This window comes from Nothobranchius furzeri, chromosome 18 (assembly GCF_043380555.1).
Source record: "Nothobranchius furzeri strain GRZ-AD chromosome 18, NfurGRZ-RIMD1, whole genome shotgun sequence".
Taxonomy (NCBI): domain Eukaryota; kingdom Metazoa; phylum Chordata; class Actinopteri; order Cyprinodontiformes; family Nothobranchiidae; genus Nothobranchius; species Nothobranchius furzeri.
The window spans coordinates 28,460,782-28,479,115 of record NC_091758.1 but is presented as its reverse complement, the minus strand read 5'-3'; the positions used below and the strand labels follow the sequence as shown (position 1 = coordinate 28,479,115).

The 18,334-nt window shown below is 40.9% G+C and overlaps 2 protein-coding genes across 5 annotated transcripts in view; one reads left to right on the top strand and one right to left on the bottom strand.

Annotated features, from left to right (window-relative positions):
- LOC107392222 (brain-enriched guanylate kinase-associated protein) overlaps positions 1–14,076 on the top strand; it is a 51,341-nt gene extending 37,265 nt beyond the window's left edge. For all 3 annotated transcript variants that reach the window (XM_054741656.2, XM_015969892.3, XM_015969891.3), the window contains 3 exons: positions 5,580–5,687; positions 7,157–7,240; positions 12,124–14,076. In XM_054741656.2, the coding sequence (XP_054597631.2) occupies positions 5,580–5,687; positions 7,157–7,240; positions 12,124–13,662 (1,731 nt within the window). In that variant the 3' untranslated portion in view covers positions 13,663–14,076. The remainder of the gene's footprint in view (positions 1–5,579; positions 5,688–7,156; positions 7,241–12,123) is intronic.
- A 2,092-nt stretch (positions 14,077–16,168) lies between these two features.
- wdr25 (WD repeat domain 25) overlaps positions 16,169–18,334 on the bottom strand; it is a 34,263-nt gene continuing 32,097 nt past the window's right edge. For both annotated transcript variants that reach the window (XM_015969894.3, XM_054741660.2), the window contains 3 exons: positions 18,137–18,307; positions 17,336–17,476; positions 16,169–16,543 (listed from right to left, as the gene is read on the bottom strand). In XM_015969894.3, the coding sequence (XP_015825380.3) occupies positions 16,322–16,543; positions 17,336–17,476; positions 18,137–18,307 (534 nt within the window). In that variant the 3' untranslated portion in view covers positions 16,169–16,321. The remainder of the gene's footprint in view (positions 16,544–17,335; positions 17,477–18,136; positions 18,308–18,334) is intronic.

Genomic DNA, 18,334 nt, shown 5'->3' with positions numbered 1-18,334 from the left:
TTAGATTTAGTAGCTATACACCACCATTGCACAAAAGTTCCAGAAATTTTGTTAACCATGAAAGTTTAAAAGTTGCTTGTATAAATATTTAATTTCAAGTGACAACGGCAGTGAGCCTTCAAGTGAAACACCATGGGACAAAAGAGCCCCTTTGAGTTTTACAAGGTGTTTTATTCTAGTTTGGCTCAGTGTTCAGCTTTTACACCTCACATCTTCACGGTCTCGATCCATTTGAACCAGTTTAACAGCTGCATCAATAAAACACACCTTTGGCACAAATGGTTGCATAAAGAGACAGTTAGCAGCTAGGTAATGAACATACTGCCGCGATTAGCAGCTAAACAGATATTTCCCTGAGGAGTTGTTTAAGACTGAAATACAAGTAAAACTGGTGCAAATATTGGGTCTTTCAGCAGGTGGGCGTTAGCACACATCAGAATGGATACTGATGTTGCCTTTGTGTAGGCTGAAGGTGTAAGCAACCATAAGCTAACAGGTGTTTACTGCGCGATGTGTTACATATTTATGGGAAAAAATCTTATTTCCATCCGACGAAATACCAATTTACAGCCAAAACAGGAGGACCTATTAACATTTATGTATCTAAATAGCAGTAAGAAGCTTTGTCAACATAAAAAAAAATGCAGAAACTTAGGCTAAAGAAAGAGCAGCAGGAAGCTGAATTTCTCAACAGCTGATTAATGACGCCATAACAGAATTTGATTTGGATATTAATGCTGAGCTATTCCTTAAACTGACATTAATTGCCACCTATTAAATTGGATCTGCATTGCTGTTTTTCAAAAAAATCCACCACCACTGAGAGATTAAAAGAGAAATGGGTTGGAGGCCAAGTGAGTGTATCATTTGTCAGCTGGAGCTTTGTGGCAGGTTTTAAAATTACTACCCCATGATTAAGTGTGTGCGTGTGCGTGTGTGTGTGTGTGTGTGTGTGTGTGTGTGTGTGTGTGTGTGTGTGTGAAGGGAAAAAAACAGTAAACACATTTTCTGATCATTTCTTATCAATTCCATGCTGTAATACAACTAGACTTGACAATCTACATAAAGGTCTCATTCCATGTTGGATGCCCTGTGAGTAGCTTTCTGTGGGGAAAAAAAGTTCTCGTGGTTGTTTTTTGCGGCAGAAGTCTGTTAGAGTAGAGCGGGTTAGAAAATGGAAGGATTTAGAGTTTTACTCATTAAAATTCATGATATGCAAACACCTCACCTCTGATTGGCCAACAGCAAAGTTGGCCTCTGTGTACTCTTTTTTTCTAGGGTAAAACATGCACCACTGATGGTTTAGCTCCTTAAATAAAACAATTCTGAATGTGTTTTGCCACGTTGTGCATGTTGCTAACACTAATGGTTAGCTTCTACTAGCCAGGACGTGCTCTTCTCTCTCCTGCCTGCAAAATCAACACAGCCTTCTATGGCCACAAGACAAGGTTGGCAAGATGTAGAAGAGACTAGGTTTTTCTAAACAAATTGTTTTCCCATCTTTTTACTTTCTAAAGCTAATGCCGTTGACACGGGTTGAAGAAATGTTTCACGTTTAGCATGTAAATACCAATCAGAGTCACATCTATATTTCAAATTCAAGTATTTCACAGTTTCTTGGTGAACAAGCCCTTTGAAGAGCTTCTAGCTGATATTTATGAAGGTCCATTACATTACCAACCATGGATGTTTGTGGACAACAACATGATCAACAAATTATAGGGCTAAGTTAACTACTAACCCAAGAAGCTAAGAAGTGCTCCTTGGACCGGGGTATCCCACCCGCACGGCAGACTGGCTCCCGTGCAAGGCTGTAGTCATGCTGGTCGCCTGTGGAGATCTAATATAGACTGGGACTGTTAAGTTACAAGCAGAGCTTCAGACCACTGCAATCGTAGCCAGGCGCCATGGTCTATTACATCAGCTCTTGTTCCACGGTTGGAGATAATCGGGACATTAGCTACATTCTATCCCAAAGCTAACGGAGTTTTTCCAGACATTTTTTGCAAGAAAAACATGGTAGAGCGACTCCAAAGTAAAAGAACTTCTGGCCTGCTTAGTAATGAAATCACAACTACGTAAGCTGACTGAGGATATCGGGTTTAGTTGGTCCATTGTGGTGAAAGATTTGCGTGTGTCTGCCGTTGTTGACAGTCCTTTCTCCGGGAGCCAGAGATCAGCGGGACATTAGCTACATACTAACCCAAAACTAACAGAGTTTTTCTGGGTTTTCAGCGAGAAAAATGCGGTTGAGGGACTGAAAAGTGAAGCAGCGTCAACAAAAAGAGCTTCGGTGTTTCTGTGGTCTCCCTCAGAGATCCACCATTGATCAGCATGACTGCAACGTCGCTTCGGAGACGGCCCGGCTGCCCCGGAAAATGGGAACAGCTGCTATTCTCAGGCAGGAGACAGGAGAAACTATGGGCACTAGCTAAAGGTTGATATGCAGCCCCACTAACATGTTTAACCAAGCAGTTAAATGACACAGCATTTCCCCCATTCAACCAGGGAAATAAAGTACAGAAATATTAATTTACTCGCTGAAACATAAACTGTTTGGATGATCTGTTAGTAACCACAGATTACCTTTTTGTCCAACTAATTCCATGATTCCTAACACAAACAGAAAAAAACTCAAGTTCAGAGGGTCGAAATGGCCAAACATCTATTAACGTGAGGCTGAGGCCTTTCCCCGGAGCTAGCTCTGAAGTCACATGGATGCTCATTAATTCTACTTGAACAGCAGAGTTACAATAAATGTACCGCCCTCATAGATGTCATTAATGTAAACTAGAACAAACCTAAAATGTTTTTTTAACCAGGTTGTAAGCATCAATCAATCATTCAATCAAGTTTTATTTATATAGCACTTTCCACCACCCTCAAAGGGGGTCCATGGCGCTGGACTAAAAAGTAACAAAGACAAAAGTAGCAAGTCATAAAAACATTAAAAACAAGATAAGAACATAGACATTTGTGAGAACAATAAAATGCCAATGAGATAAAATCTAGATAAAATAAAATTAAAATTAAAGGAAAGCTAAGAACAAAAAATAAATACCAGAAACCAAATGCTTTAGGAGAAAGCCATCCTATAAAAATGAGTCTTCAACCATGCAGCTCTTAAAAACTGCCAGCGATGGGGTTTATTTCTACTGTGAAATTGGTATTTTTAACCTGGGAGTCAATGAGGATTTGCTCACTTCTGCTGCCAGCCCCTAGTGGATGAGGGTTCGTAGAACTCTGTATGCCTCCTTTTTTGTTCCCCGGTGTAGAACTGAGTCAGGGAAGCTGGCTTTTTCTATTAAAGCTTCATCTGACTGGAATAATTTACCTGTTGTTATGAGATCCACCACTTCTTTTAGGCAGTTTAAAACTTTGATTCATGATTATTTATTACCCATCTGTAGCTGTTTTTGAATTATTATTGTGTCATCACTTAGCCTTACTATACTTTTTATCCTAAATTCTCTCTGAGCTGGGCATTAGTTGTCTCTCTACCATTATTTAGTTGCATCGTTTGTCATCATATTTTTATGTAAATGTACTTTAGTACATTTGTTCATACAATTTATTTTATTTGATTAGCCAACGTCTTTGTTTTATTATTATATTATTATATTTAATTTTTTTTATTGGCATCTGTATTATTATTAGTATTTTATTTTTTATGTATTGATTTTTTATTGTGGTAGTGTTAATTTGTCATTTTGTTTTGAATTCAATTTATCACTCTGTTATCTCGTCTTTGTATTTCCATCTTTGTTTCCAGGAGGACCCACTTGTAAACGAGATGCTTCATCTCAAGTGGTTTTATCCTCCTTAAAATATAAGTAAATAAATAAATAAATGCAATTTTTGCCACTTCCTTGTTGGCTTCAAATTTATTGCAGAATTATGGGGCTTGGTCCACAGAGACATTCACACACTGATGGTGATGAGCCACAATATAGCCACAGCTGCCCTGGGAGCACACTGACAGGTGCACAGGGGCCATCATTCCCTCCGACCATCACCAGCAAGCAAGGTGGATTAAGTATCTTGCTCAAGGACACAACAGCAGAATTCTCTATCCGGGGCCGGGATCGAACCTGCAACCTTCCGATTAATGAACAACCCGCTCAACCGTCTGACGAGGCTACTGTATGTACTCCATACATAGATTGAGCCGTCTGTCCATCCTCTTTGTTCTTTTTGCATGTAATCCAGTAAGTTGTATATCAGCTGAGTACCCAAACAAAGCAAGAACAGCAGTCCCAGTGGAAATCATTGGTTTAGTGTTGTGCAGTATAACTTGCCACCTGCAAAAGAAGCAAAGAAGAAATGGCCAGACTTTTGAAGAAATGCTGGGCGAATGTGTAGGGAATACCAAACACTTCTCATGTGGATGTAGGGACAGAGCTCCTAAGAAACAGCTAGGAGGAGATTAAACGTCAAATTGTTGATTCTTAAAAAAAACTTCTAAAGTCAATCATTTATTCAGTGGATTTTATAATTATCTCAAGCTGAAGACACCAAAAGAACCACCTTTCCTACAAAAAGCAAACATGCAACCCAACCAGATGAAAACCAGTTCACGACTACACCTTGAGATCTACACATTGAGAACCATTCCATGAGTACACATTGTCATCAACCTCTGTAGAAGCCTGTTAATCACCCACTGATTAAAACTAGGTTAGAGAAACCTGTAAAAGATGCAGGATGGTGGTCCTTGAGGACCAAGATTGGACACCACTGGGTTATGCCGAGACCACATATGCAACAGCAACATAAAATCCTGCAGCACTCCACCATTAGGGACACAGCCTTATCCAAATCTGCAACACATGTGGATTGGTCTATCAAACGCCCTTAAACCCCCTCAGTAACACTGTATGGGGAAAGTCCCCATGTCTGTGTCATTACAGTTGGGTCTTATCCATAATGTGTAGGAAATGTTGTGGCAGGGTTCTTGATTCATGACATGATATCCTGTGATACATACGACATGTCAGGCCATCAAAATAATTTGCTCCAGTATAATCTCTGGCAGAATTTAGGGCAAGTCGTTTCTCAGATAAATAAGGAGGACTGACAAGCTAACTAGCAGACATCATCATCATTAAACTGCACAGAGTTGCTCAAATGTCACTCCAACAATCATTTCCCATTTATTTGACAGTAATCGTTGAAAAAGGAGTAAGTGTTTTGCTGGTCTTCCTCACTCCCTCTGCTTTATTTCCATCTCCTCTTTCTCCGCCTCCTATATCTTTTTGTCATACTCCCAGAGTGAATGATATGATATGAGCTCTGGCAAGTGTAATCTCCTTTTAATTAAGACCTGCTGCCAGTGCCAGTTTCAGATTCACACCGACTAAAGGCTGTTTTCATTTCATTTTTAGGACCTGAGTTATCATCTTATTGTTGCGGTTTTACTCCTCCAACTTTGACTACCTTATCATTCTCATTATCTTAGCTGTATACATTAACCCTTTAATGTCCAACCCTCAACCATCCTCACTGCTGACTCATTCCTAGTTTTTTTCACTTTGTCTCCTGTTTCTCTGTTGCTGTTCCACCTCCATCTATCTCTGCAGTCCCAGCACCACGAAGAGGAAAAGAGAGCCCTCAGCCGTGAAATCATTGTTCTCAACAACCACCTCATGGAGGCCAAGATCACCATCAACAAACTGAGAGAGGACAACGTGAGTGCATCGTGTTCTGAGTGATTGCAACATCGTCTTTGTCAGCATTGTGTATGAACTCAGAGCAAGGTTCCCGTGACTAATGTGGCGAGTTGCCCTCAGAGATGTCGATCTCAGATATTTTTTTAGCCCGACCACAAATTAAATACTAGCCTAAGGCATTAAAGGGACAACAGATCAGGAGTCCCAAGGCACTCTCTTATGCTTGGTCAGTAACTTTGCTTGTATGAAACAAGTTAGATTTGGAGACAAAATTGACAACTCATCAAAAAAACAGTTTCCCCTAACTCCTCTAGTCACTCTGGCAGCTTTTCCCATTGACCCAATCTCCCTTAAAGTCATACTCAGTGTATTTCTGCAACATGCTGGATATACGGGTGCTTCAAGGTGCCACAGAAGATAGAGGAATTAACTTTAAGCCACTGGGTGTTTTATGGTGATTATACAGAAATCAATGGGTTTCCTAAGGGTGGGGGGGAAGTCGGAGCCAGGGCTGCGTGATTCTGAGCTCAAGGCCACATGGCATTCTGGCACCCCGCTTTCTTTGAAGTGATTCAGCTGGCTTTCTGTGAGGAAACTCCAAGTTAGATTATAAATTCTATCTCTTCTTCTGAGGCCCTTCGCCGCACTTCTGAGGTGAGTAGCATTTTGCCACCCCCACCCCAGTCCATCTGGGCAAGCAGATTTCCAGGATAATATGGGAAGAGGGATGTAAATGCATCATGATGAAAGAAACCTATTCCATTTTTACTATGCTTAGGGAATACACCTGTTTAACAGTTTTTTGTTACAATAACGTTTTTATTTATATATATTTTTTTACCATCGATGATTGTAGACGAATGTAAAATGACCACAAAATGTCAGATATATACTTTTTATTACAATTTTACCATTACCCCTGAGTAAACCTCTATTTTCTGTCCATATTCAGACAAAAAATTTCAATAAAATGCAATAAAACATACAGAACTTCTACTTTTTGTAAAATGAGGTTTAATATAGACCGTTTTACATGCAGAATACAGACTACAAAGTAGTTTAATGTTTTAACTCAAAACCCGACACTGATTTTTCCTCCGCTGGAAGAATAAAGCTGAAGCTTTATTATGAGATTAAAAAACATTAAATTAAGATATAATTAATGGGTAAAATGTAGACTTTACCCGTGTGAGGGTAAAAAATAATAGTGTAGAGTTCTAGAGTAACTTTTGACAAGTAGTCTGTGTTGTTTTTGTTAAGAATTACGCTCTTAGATTGTTTATTAATGCCCACTCTCCCTCTAAATGTACATTTAGCCCACATTCACTTGGTAAATCATTCAACATTTAAAATAAATACAATAAAATTGGCACTATTAGATGAAAAACTGGAGGTCTGGAGCTGCTTCTGGTTTTTCACAGGGGATGTTAAAATGACTCAATGGTTCTATGTTGTCAGAAGAATATTTGTGTTTGTTCCTCTTTCAGGACCTGTACAGGAAAGACTGCAACCTGGCAGCTCAGCTGCTGCAATGCTCCAAATCTCACTTCAGAGCACACAAGTTATCTGAGGTGAGCCCAGCAGCACCACCCCTAAAGCTGAAAAGATCTTACATTTACACTCTGATAAAAATGTTGCTTTATCAAACTTCAACTTTAGATGTTTTTTAAGGTTTAGTATGAAAATGAGCTGTTAGAGCACAGTGTTAATGCTTCACTTTTGTGATGGAGAGAGAAGTGTTTCTGTGCCACTAGAAGCCTTGACAAGTGGATTTCACAATAAGATGGAGCTACGCTGCTCTTGGCCTCTCCAGACAGATTGATGGAGGTCTGCTGTCTGAAGTGCCGTCTGTCTACATCCTAGTTTTGCATAATGAAAAATGAAGGACGAGAGCATCTGAAGCCCAGGAAACAAAATATATATAGACATTTAACTAATCAAAGCTCTGAATTAAGAGAAAATGGATGATATATTAGACTGTGTATGTATGTATATATATATATATATATTACACTGAACAAAAAATATAAATGCAACACTTTTTCCATGAGCTGAACTCAAACATCTGAAACTTTTTCTACATGCACAAAACACCCATGACTCTCAAATATCATTCTGATATAGGTCGACATATGTGTTAGAGAGCACTTTTCCTTTACCAAGATAATCCATCCCACCTCACAAGTGTGGCATATTAAGGGGTTGATTAGACAGCATGTAAAAAGTACAGGTGTGCCTTAGACTGCCCACAATAAAAGGTCACTCTGAAATGTGCAGTTTGATCAAACAGCACAATGCCACAGATGTTGCAACCTTTGACGCACAATTGGCATGCTGACTGCCGGAATGTCAACCAGAGCTGTTGCCCGTGAAATTAATGTACAATTATTTACCATAACCTGTCTCCAAAGGCATTCAGAGAATTTAGCAGTACATCCAACCGGTCTTACAACCGCAGACCACGTGTGACCACACCAGCCCAGGACCTTCACATCCAGCATGTTCACCTCCAGGATCGCCTGCGACCAGGCACCCAGACAGCTGCAGCAACAACTGGCTTGCATAACAAGAGAATTTCTGCACAAACTGACAGAAACCATCTCACGGAAGCTCATCTGCATGCTCTTCGTTCTCATCGGGGTCTAGACCTGACTGCAGTCCATCGTCGTAACTGACTTGAGTGGGCAAACACTCACAATCAATGGCATTTGGCAAATTGGAGAGGCACTCTGTTCACAGATGAGTTTTCACTGTTTAGGGCAGATGGCAAACTGTGTGGGTGGCGTCGTGTGGGTGAGCGATTTGCTGATGTCAACATTGTGGAACAAGTGGCCCATGGTGGCGGTGGGGTACTGGTATGGGCAGGCGTATGTTATGGACACCGAACACAGGTGCATTTTATTGATGGCATTTTGAATGGACAGAGGTACAGTGACAATATCCTGAGGACGTTCATCCACGACCATCATCTAATGTTGCAGCATGATAATGCATGGCCCCATATTACAAGGATTTGTACACAATTACTTCTGTTCTTATGTTCACTTGACTCAATGATACTTTTAAGAGCAATCTGAAAACCCATTTGTTTCTCCGGGCATTCTAAACATATTTTGTATGCGGATTGGCTGTATACGACTTTTATGTATATTGTGACTGTATTTTATAGTAGCCTTTTTATGTGTCGTTTTAACTTGTGAAGCGCTTTGTGACCTTTTCGTCTATGAGAGGTGCTACATAAATAAAGCTTACTTACAATTCCTGGAAGCTGAAAACATCCCAGTTCTTGCATGGCCAGCATTCTCACCAAACATGTCACCCATTAAGCATGTTTGGGATGCTCTGGATCAGCGTATATGACAGCGTGTTCCAGTTCCTGCCAATATTCACAACTTCACACAGCTATTGAAGAGGAGTAAGCCAATACTCCACAGGCCACAATTAACAACCTGATCAATTCTATGTGAAGGAGCTGTGTTGCCCTGTGTGAGGCAAATGGTGGCCAAACCAGATACTGACTGGTTTTCTGCCCACCACCCCCATAAAGCAAAATTGTGCACATGTCAGGGTGGCCTTTTATTGTAGGCAGTCTAAGGCACACCTGTACATTATCCATGCTATCTAATCAGCCCCTTGATATGCCACACCTGTGAGGTGATTATGTCAGTAAAGGAAAAGTTCTCACTTACACACATGTAGACAGTTTTCAGAACAATATTTGAGAGTCGTGGGTGTTTCGTGTAAGTAGACACATTTTCAGATGTTTGAGTTCAGCTCATAAAAAATGGGAGTGAAAACTAAAGTGCTGCATTTCTATTTTTGTTCAGTGTATAAGCACAAAACTTCAGACAGTCACAGACAGTTGGGAGGGGTTGGGAACCTCATTGCTCTAGAGAGAGTCCACAGCCTCAGTGCACATTCTCAATCCCTGTTGCTCAGACGTGGGAGGGAGAGCCAGCTTGCGTAGAGTACATTGACTCCTTAGGTACGGTGTCCTTGCCAGGCCAGGCCGCAGTTCCAAAGGCAGGGGGGTAGGGCAGGTTTCACAGCATCTGCCTGCGATCCATCTGTGGGAGGATTTCTTCTCTACAGCCTCAAGGCTCTAAGGGTGCCAGAACTGCCAGCCAGAGATAATATCCTATCTGCCATGCTGTTTTAGTCAGTCTTCAGTCCTTCAGTGAATCCAATAACTGGGTTTAAATTTCTCCATACCATGCAGTAACTTTCTCCAAGATCACATCCATTTAACGCCAGAATCACAGCTAGAACCTCTAGCTTGCAATTCACCTTGAGAAACGACTGAGTCTGAGCAGTCCACGCCCAGCTGAGACTTTCCTTGAGTTCGGGTTACACTCCAATTGCAGCTGACTTTCCAAATATCCGAAAGACGAGAAATACTCCCACTCCAAACAGAAGAAACCCAAAAGTCCATGTGTCTTCTACATCATCCACGGACAGCTGGGAGAGGATGTAGAAGACGCTGTAATTTACACTGTTTGCGTAAATCAGTGATTTTTTCTATATGACACCATACTTGAATTGAGTTACATCACATCAAGTAACGTTGCAAAACTCTGTGATTGCAAAACTCTGTGATTGTTAATTAAGATCTGGTTTAGATAGCGGCTAATGCTGAGCTAGCTCTCTTGCAACACAAATTGGATACTATCGTATGCACCTCTCCTCTCCCCTCCTCTCCCCACACACACACACCATTTCATCTACTTCCCATCTCTTTTCCCTCCGGGAGAGTCAAGAGCTTCTAAAAATAGCTCTCACTTAAAACATTCAGCTTAATTCATGCCAAAGTGAACTTCTATTTCTTAACAAATGCAAGTCAGACTTTCTTATACCCAGCTGGAGACCCAAGCACTAGTTTAATTTGAATCTAAGCCGGTCCCCATGGAACCGATATCTGCGTTTGATGGTAAAAAGAAATCCTGAGAAGTAAGAAAGAACAGTGATGGGGGGTGGGAGTGCAAGAGCTTTTTGGTTGAGAAAGCACTGGGGCAAGAAAAAAGAAGACAAAGATGATAAAAAAGAGAAGACGAAAGAAGAAGGCTTGGTAGGGCAGGAACAGTTTCTACTGACCAACTTTAATGGGCAGAAGAAGACCGGCTGTAATTGGCAGGCATAGTTTCTCAGACACAAGCAAATCAATCTGTTATTTTGTCTGATGGTGAGGGTTGGAAATATAAAAAAACGAGAGCGATGGGATAGAAAAAGGACACAAAACATTCATAAAAAGAAATGCTTATACCAGAAATGTTCAGAGCAAGAGAGAAGTGAGATTTGTGAGCAACGAGACATACAATTGGATTGCTTGTCAGTTATTTTCATGTTGAGTTTACAAATCGGACCAAGCAATGCATTTCTACTGAGATGGAAGACTTGATCTGTTCTTAGTACATGATTTAATTAGTGTGAAACCACACGTCATTTTGTACAGATACCCAAAGCGAATAATATACTGTATGTACTGAGAATGAGGAAGAACTTCAACATAGGATGAAAACCTCACTATGGCAACAAGATTCAGTGGATGGTCTTTGTAATAAACATGACAGATAAATAGCTTTTTACCATCGTGGCTGCAGTGTTTTGGGTCCTGGGTGGAGCGAGGTGGTAGTGCTTCCATGGCAGCATGCACTGAGACAGTCTGGTCATTGAGAATTTGAAGCTGGAATAACTGTTGCTTCTTGGCTTCATGCCATCAGCATCGTGCTAGTTGAGCACAATACGGTTCTAGAGTTGTGCCAGACTGAACTGGTGTGATGAGTGCATGAGGTAGGATCGTTGTTAATCATTGCTGACGTAGAGCATGAGATGGGCATTGCAGGAAAAATTCTGAGAAATGGAGGATCATTTTTCCACAGAGGAAAAAACAATTTCAAATACTGACCAAATGGCTGCTTTCACACCATAAGGTTTTACAATTTTTTTTATTATCAGCCACAATCTAACAGCCAGAGTGAGCAGAGAGGTCTTTGTCTAGTACCTAAACAACCTAAGCATCTTGAAAGGTGCAATATGTAAGAATAAAGTAAGAATTCTACCGTGAAATAATCACAAAACATTTTAATTTCTCAGTCATGTTGAAAGTCTATGCCGGAGCCATATTACCAAAAGTGTAATAAGCGCTCCCTACCATAAAATACCAAAGAGTGTGAACATCACATATGACAATGTATTTATCTACTTATCAGCTTACTGTATATGATTAGTCTTAACTTGTCATCTAGAAGCTTCTGGTGCTGAAATGTAACTGGCAACAGTCATGAGACTCACGGGATATAGTGTGATAGCGATTGCAGTAACCAAACTTGACCACAGGGTGTCATTCTTACTTCATTCCTACATAATGCACCTTTTCCCAAACCCAGGTTGAGAAGATTTTTTATTGTTGCTTTTGTGTCAATCCTCACTTCACTCTTTGTGTGTTTGTCTTTCTCAGCTGCCACTGGGTTTTCAGGAACGCATCAGTTCCTACATGGAGAAGCATGACAGAGGTAGAGAAGCCTCTATGGCAATGTACCATCCCAAGTATCCTGATGAAGTACCAACATCCATAATTGGCAAGGTCCTGGAAAAGCCTGAACCTGGGAGCAGTTCCCCAAAGACAGGCTCTCCCACCCTTCACCCTCAGGATGGAGACGTTTTGACAGGAACAGGAAGCACTGATCACCTGAACCGCCGCATTTCATATAAGACCTCGGATCTGTACTGCAGTGATACAGCTCTGTATTGCCCTGAAAGATGGCAAGAAACAGAGCGTAGGCAGAGTGTTGACCTCCATGGCACTGGCTTGATTCAGTTGCATGCTCAGAACTCTATAGAGAGTAATCCAGAAGAAGATCATTTTCAGTCTGGAAGTTTCTCCCATCATGAGCCCTCAGCTTCTTTCCCCAACCTTGATGAGTTTGGAACTGGCAGTCTCCCTGCCTCCAGTTCTTATTCCAGCTTCAGTCTTGCTTCAGATGAGAAAGGAGCTGTTAGTGGTGGGTATGGGCGCACTGCCAGCAGTGCCCTATCCTCTTCCCACCAGGGTCTTTATATGGACTGGCGAGAAGGTGGCAGTGGGGACTATGAGCGGAAAAGCATGTCTTCTTATGAGAAAGACAGCCCCAGCTTCTCCAAGTCACACAGCATTCAACAAATGGTAACCTCCAGAAGCCCACAGAAGGAAAACTTGCCCTTGTATTCAAGGACTGCTTCGTGCCTCAGTGAACCCTACCACTCCAGCACCTCTCGTTTGGCTTCCTCTCACAGTATGGGGTCCACAACTGGGCTGGGTCAAGATCGAGGAGGAGCTTTAGACAACAGAAACAATGTGCAGGTCTCTGAGGATGACTTGAGCATCCGCTGGAAACAGCTTAGTGTGGAAGACATCAACACTTTCTCATCTTATCGTGACATTGCAGGGCGGATCTCGCCATATAGTTTTTCGGAACGACACTTTGCCATGGGCCCCTCCAGTAAAGTCAAGGACTCTCGCTACAGCAGCTTCCAGGAGGGAGATGATGTCTTCCACAGCCACGTGCTTGACCAGTGTTTCGCTTTGGGCTCACCTTCGCAATGCCGCAGTCCTAAACCTAAGGAGCATCATAAGCAGGACAAAACATCTGTGCTGTACCGAGCCAAGAATGACAGTCAAGACTCTGAAAGCAGCCTGTTCCTTTCAGGGAGCTCTAAAGACAAAGAAAGCAGCGGGGGAGCAGCAGCTACAAACAGTGTCAAGAAGGATTATATGAGCCTCAGCGTGGACAGCTCAGGTGAGTCCTTACAGCAAAGCTCACTTGAAGCTTCTAGTCTTCAGCACTACCCCAGCCCACGGCCGAGTGTTCGGCCTCGCCCGAGCTCCAGCTCTGCCATCACTGTTGGCCCTGCGCTGCCCAAGAAGACCTCTCCAAGATACCAAAAATTTGGCAGTACGGGATTGACGCGGAAGGACAGTTTGACCAAGGCACAGCTATACGGTACACTTTTAAACTGAGTTACTTTTCAGTTCATGCATGATGATGATGGTGATGATTCCTACCTTACTGTACTGTACTGCACCGTATGTCTCTCTGCAGTAACTGCATACTTGTGATGGGGTGTTGTTTTCTGTATCTTAGCCAAGGCACGTTTCACACAGTCTGTAACATTGTTTTTTTCTATTGCGCATCTTAATGCAGCGTAGCGACCGATTACCAGCTATTAAGTTCGTTTTTTCTGTTTATTTGTTTAATTTTGATATCGTGTTTAATGAGATGACTTATTTACTCATGATAGAAGGAGATAATCCATTAGGTGTTGTGAACTGTGCGGACTGCAAGCTGTTAAGATTTATCCACTTCATATTTCCCTCTTGAGCAAATTGCATGTTGCGCACATGAAATGGATGGGAAAAAAACTCTGTTTCAAAGGGACAAAATCTGTGAAGGAATATTTCCAAGCCAAGTAAGCAATAGGGAAAATATACCTGCATTTGTTATTTCTAGCATGATAATGTGATTCGCTTCTTCGAGCTGGATTTGATTTAAAAAAAAAAAAAAAGAAATTGTCTAAATGCGATCGTCAAATTCCACATATATTCAGGTAAAGTTTTAACTATACATAGGAGAAGTGTACAAATAAAATAAGTGACCTATTCGAAATCATCATATGGAAATACATTTAAAAGTATACACTATTCGATAATGAGCTGAACGAATTTGGATTTTATACAGCTGGATTTTTCTAGTTTTTGTATCAAAGTTTGATTCTTTTGGGTGGTTTTACGGCACAGAAGTTAAACCAGAATACCTGTGAAGTTGCCTTAACCCTGTTTGGTAGACAGAATGGTCTCCTTTACAGAATCAGTGTACATCCTGTATTTCTGAGATATAATCCTAATCTATTTTTACTTATGATGTTCTTCCTGTTAGCTACCACACACAAGCTTCTTAGGGACTAAAATCTGTTCTCATACAGAAGGCATTATTAGATCTGCTGTAGTCAAATATGCCATTTGTCTGTTAGAAAATCAAAGGAATGCAATCAGATTTTTTAAAGCGTTAAAGCATCTAAAAAAAAGCCACAATAAAATTGCTGTTTTGTTTTCTAGCAAACTGAACGTTTTCACAGGATCAACAAAAAAATTGGGATTAGACAGACCAAGAATAGATCGAGTGGTTGAAGACTCAAATGTACAGTCACTGTGTTGCATTAAAAACCAGCATCCTCTGTTAGGAATTTTTCCAGAGAAACACTGTGAAACTAGATGAAGTCTGTGCATAGATATACATATAAAGTAGCAAAGGCATGCTATTTGTTGATGAGTGAAAAAAATGAGACTCTGGCCTGAAGATGAAGAGCAGCAGAGGTTACTCTGCTGCCTAACAATCACGCAACCATCTGCTACTCTTGCACTCAAGATTGCCAAAAGACGACGTCCCGACATCTGTGCTCCTAATGTTTTCTTCCTGCCCGAGTGGCTCTGTAGATCCAAGGAATGTTGACAAGCATAAGCAGAAAATCCACTTTGTGTTCGAGTTGTGATGGATACAATTTTTATTTGTAAATGCCATGCTACTACCTCTCCATTTCCGGTAGATTATAGATATTAAAACTTCACATCACAAACCACAAAAGCCTTTCTAATTGGTACGTTGGGAGAGGTAACAGGGTGTAAAAGGTTCAGGACTCTGTTTAATGACTGTACAGAGGATATTTTTTTGTTGTGGACATAATGTACAAAGACAGATATGTCACGGTTATTCTACTACGACTATTTTTTATCTAGTTTGAGTTGATGTGATATTTAATGAATGTTTGACCCTGAATGATGAGGTGGTTCTGTTCTGTCCTACCTCCAGCCCTGTTCCAGGACCTACAGGCCAGCTGTCTCAATGTCAACATGTCCGTCTGTCTGATGCATGGTTATATATTTTTGCTGTATGTTTATTTACTTAATAAAGATGGATGTTGGAAAATACTGGGAATTGTCATTTCTCCACCCCTGAAAATAAACCGTTTGTATGTTACATCAAATACAATGATGTCGTCCCTCATCCCGACAAATCTGTTGGCACGCTCCAACATTTGCTTTTCTTTAATTTAGTGAAAAGTTCTTTCTGATTTATTGGTTTCAATGAGTTGCTGGAAGCAGGAAAGTGAAATGTGAAAGGTTTTCCTGATCCTGGTGTTGCTCGGCTCAGGAACAGTTCTTAGAAGTGATTCAGACACTTTTCACTATGGAACACTTTTACCACTTCAAACAATGTAAAATAAATGAGATTGTTCTTCAGGCCAGCAAACACCTTTCTGAATGTTTTAAGCTTCTAATACAGATCCAAACATTTTTAGTGCTCTGTTCTTGACTGACACTTTGGAAAAGCATGACAGAGCTTTGACAGATGATCTACTTTTTTTTTTTTTTTTTAGATTTTTCTTGGTCTCTGATGGTTTTCGCTGCTAGTGTGAAAAAAATGTCACATTGGAGACACGAGAACCCAAAAGTGACACGTAGAAAAATGTGGATTTTAAATATTTTTTTATTTCTTAGAAAAGGTCTTCATTGGTTTGATTTAAACTTTTTGCAATCTGTATTTTTGGAGAAGCATTAATTTTCTGTTCATGTTTCTACAGCCAGACTGTTCTCCCACCAGTTACCACTCTTTACCCACTCATCAGTGCCAGATTTTGATTTCACCAGCCCAGTCGCAGGTGACCACTGTTGTGGGTAGGATGGGATGCTGAGAAACACCCAGGCACGGCTGGCTGTGAGCCTGGAAGGAGTGTAGCATTCGAGCGTTGTGAAAGTCGTAGAAGTGAGCGAAACCCGTGGAGCTTCCTGAAGCCAGGATCGTTCCATCCGGAGAAATGTCACTTTGTACAGCAAATCCCTCCACCTAGAGCAAAGATTTATTTGTGTTAACCTTCCAGCTAAAATCATTAAATTTCCTTCAGTGTCAGCACCCAGCTGGTATGTGAGGTTTTATTGCCCCTATGGTAAATGGTAAATGGCCTGTATTTGATATAGCGCCTTCTAGAGTCCTGGAACCCCCCAAGGCGCTTTACAACACAATCAGTCATTCACCCATTCACACACACATTCACACACTGGTGGGGATGAGCTACAATGTAGCCACAGCTGCCCTGGGGCGCACTGACAGAGGCGAGGCTGCCGAGCACTGGCGCCACCGGTCCCTCCAACCACCACCAGCAGGCAATGTGGGTTAAGTGTCTTGCCCAAGGACACAGCGACAGACTGAGCGGGACTCGAACCTGCAACCTTCTGATTACGGGGCGAGCACTTAACTCCTGTGCCACCATCGCCCCTACATAAAATACAAGCAGTAAAACATGCAGTAACAAGAAAAGATGACAGACTACGAAAGCTTTGTTTTACTAATTATGACTCGAGTAAAACTTGTGACAATCCAGCAGAAAGCATGTACATTGATATTAATGCTAACAGTTCCAAATAGAGGCTTAATTCAACAAAAAATACACTAATTAACCAAAACATTGAGGTGAAGTTGCCCACCTTGTAAAACTGGAAGGAACTACATCCTGACATTCACATGGAATTTACTTCATAGTAGCAACATCCATTAGATATAATGATCTGTATTGCTGTTCTACACAAACCAGACCTATACATCCCCCTCCACCACCCTGAGGCCATGGTTGTTACTGACCTTATGTCCTTCAAATCGCCGCCTCTTGTTCATTCTGTAGGGCTTCTGGGATGAGAATAGCGCAATGTAGTTCCCATTGGTCTGGGCCACAAAGGACTCCTCCTGTGGATGGAGAGCCAGACTCGGACACGTGTAACGCTCCTGTGGGTCAAAAGGGTTGAGGGGCAAATTCCCCAAAGAAAATTAAACTATTATTTGGTGTTTTCTGGTTATCCTTTTATTAATGATCTTAAATGAAAAATAGACATAAAAAATCTTACTTTTAAATCATAACCTTTCTGATCTGTACTTGACCTAGTTACCTCTTTAGTTCTTTTTGCAGTTTATACATTTTGTGTAAAATGTGACATTTTTATTTGAATATTTTCATTATAACACAATGTCTACTTTTCTTTAAGGTTTGTGACTCAGTTTCTGTCATAGCTGTTCGACCAAGTCAAAACAAAGTGTGGGCTTGTCCGGGATGTGAACCCTAGACCTTTTGAATCTAAAGCAATAACCATATTTGTAGATAAATAAATATACATAGTCAGATTAATAAAAATAAGATATGTTATATTGTACTGATTCATGTCCTTATTGTTATTTTCTTATCTTTTTATAATTATTTATGCTCTATTTTCCACAAGAACATTTTCCATCAGAAGTATGATGCAAAAATGTGCCCAAAATAAGAAAACTCAGGACTGGGTAAATTATCAAAGAATGAGCTTATTCTTCTTGTAAAAAAGTCGGACTTTTGTGCATTTAGGAGTTAATTTGTTCTTTTCTTAAGATTAATTTTCAACGCTGAGTACATACATGGTAGATCTGGTTGGAAACCTTAGCAGTGGTCTGGAAGTCCCAGGCAATGAGGGTTCGGTCTGCCGAGTCTCTGCTAACGCAGTCAGTACTTGTTATGAAATCCTGTCCACCTCTCAGAAACAGGATTTTCAAAGTCTGCTGGATTCCTGCTTTGTACACTTTTACCACCTAGAGGCACAGAAAAAGAACACATCA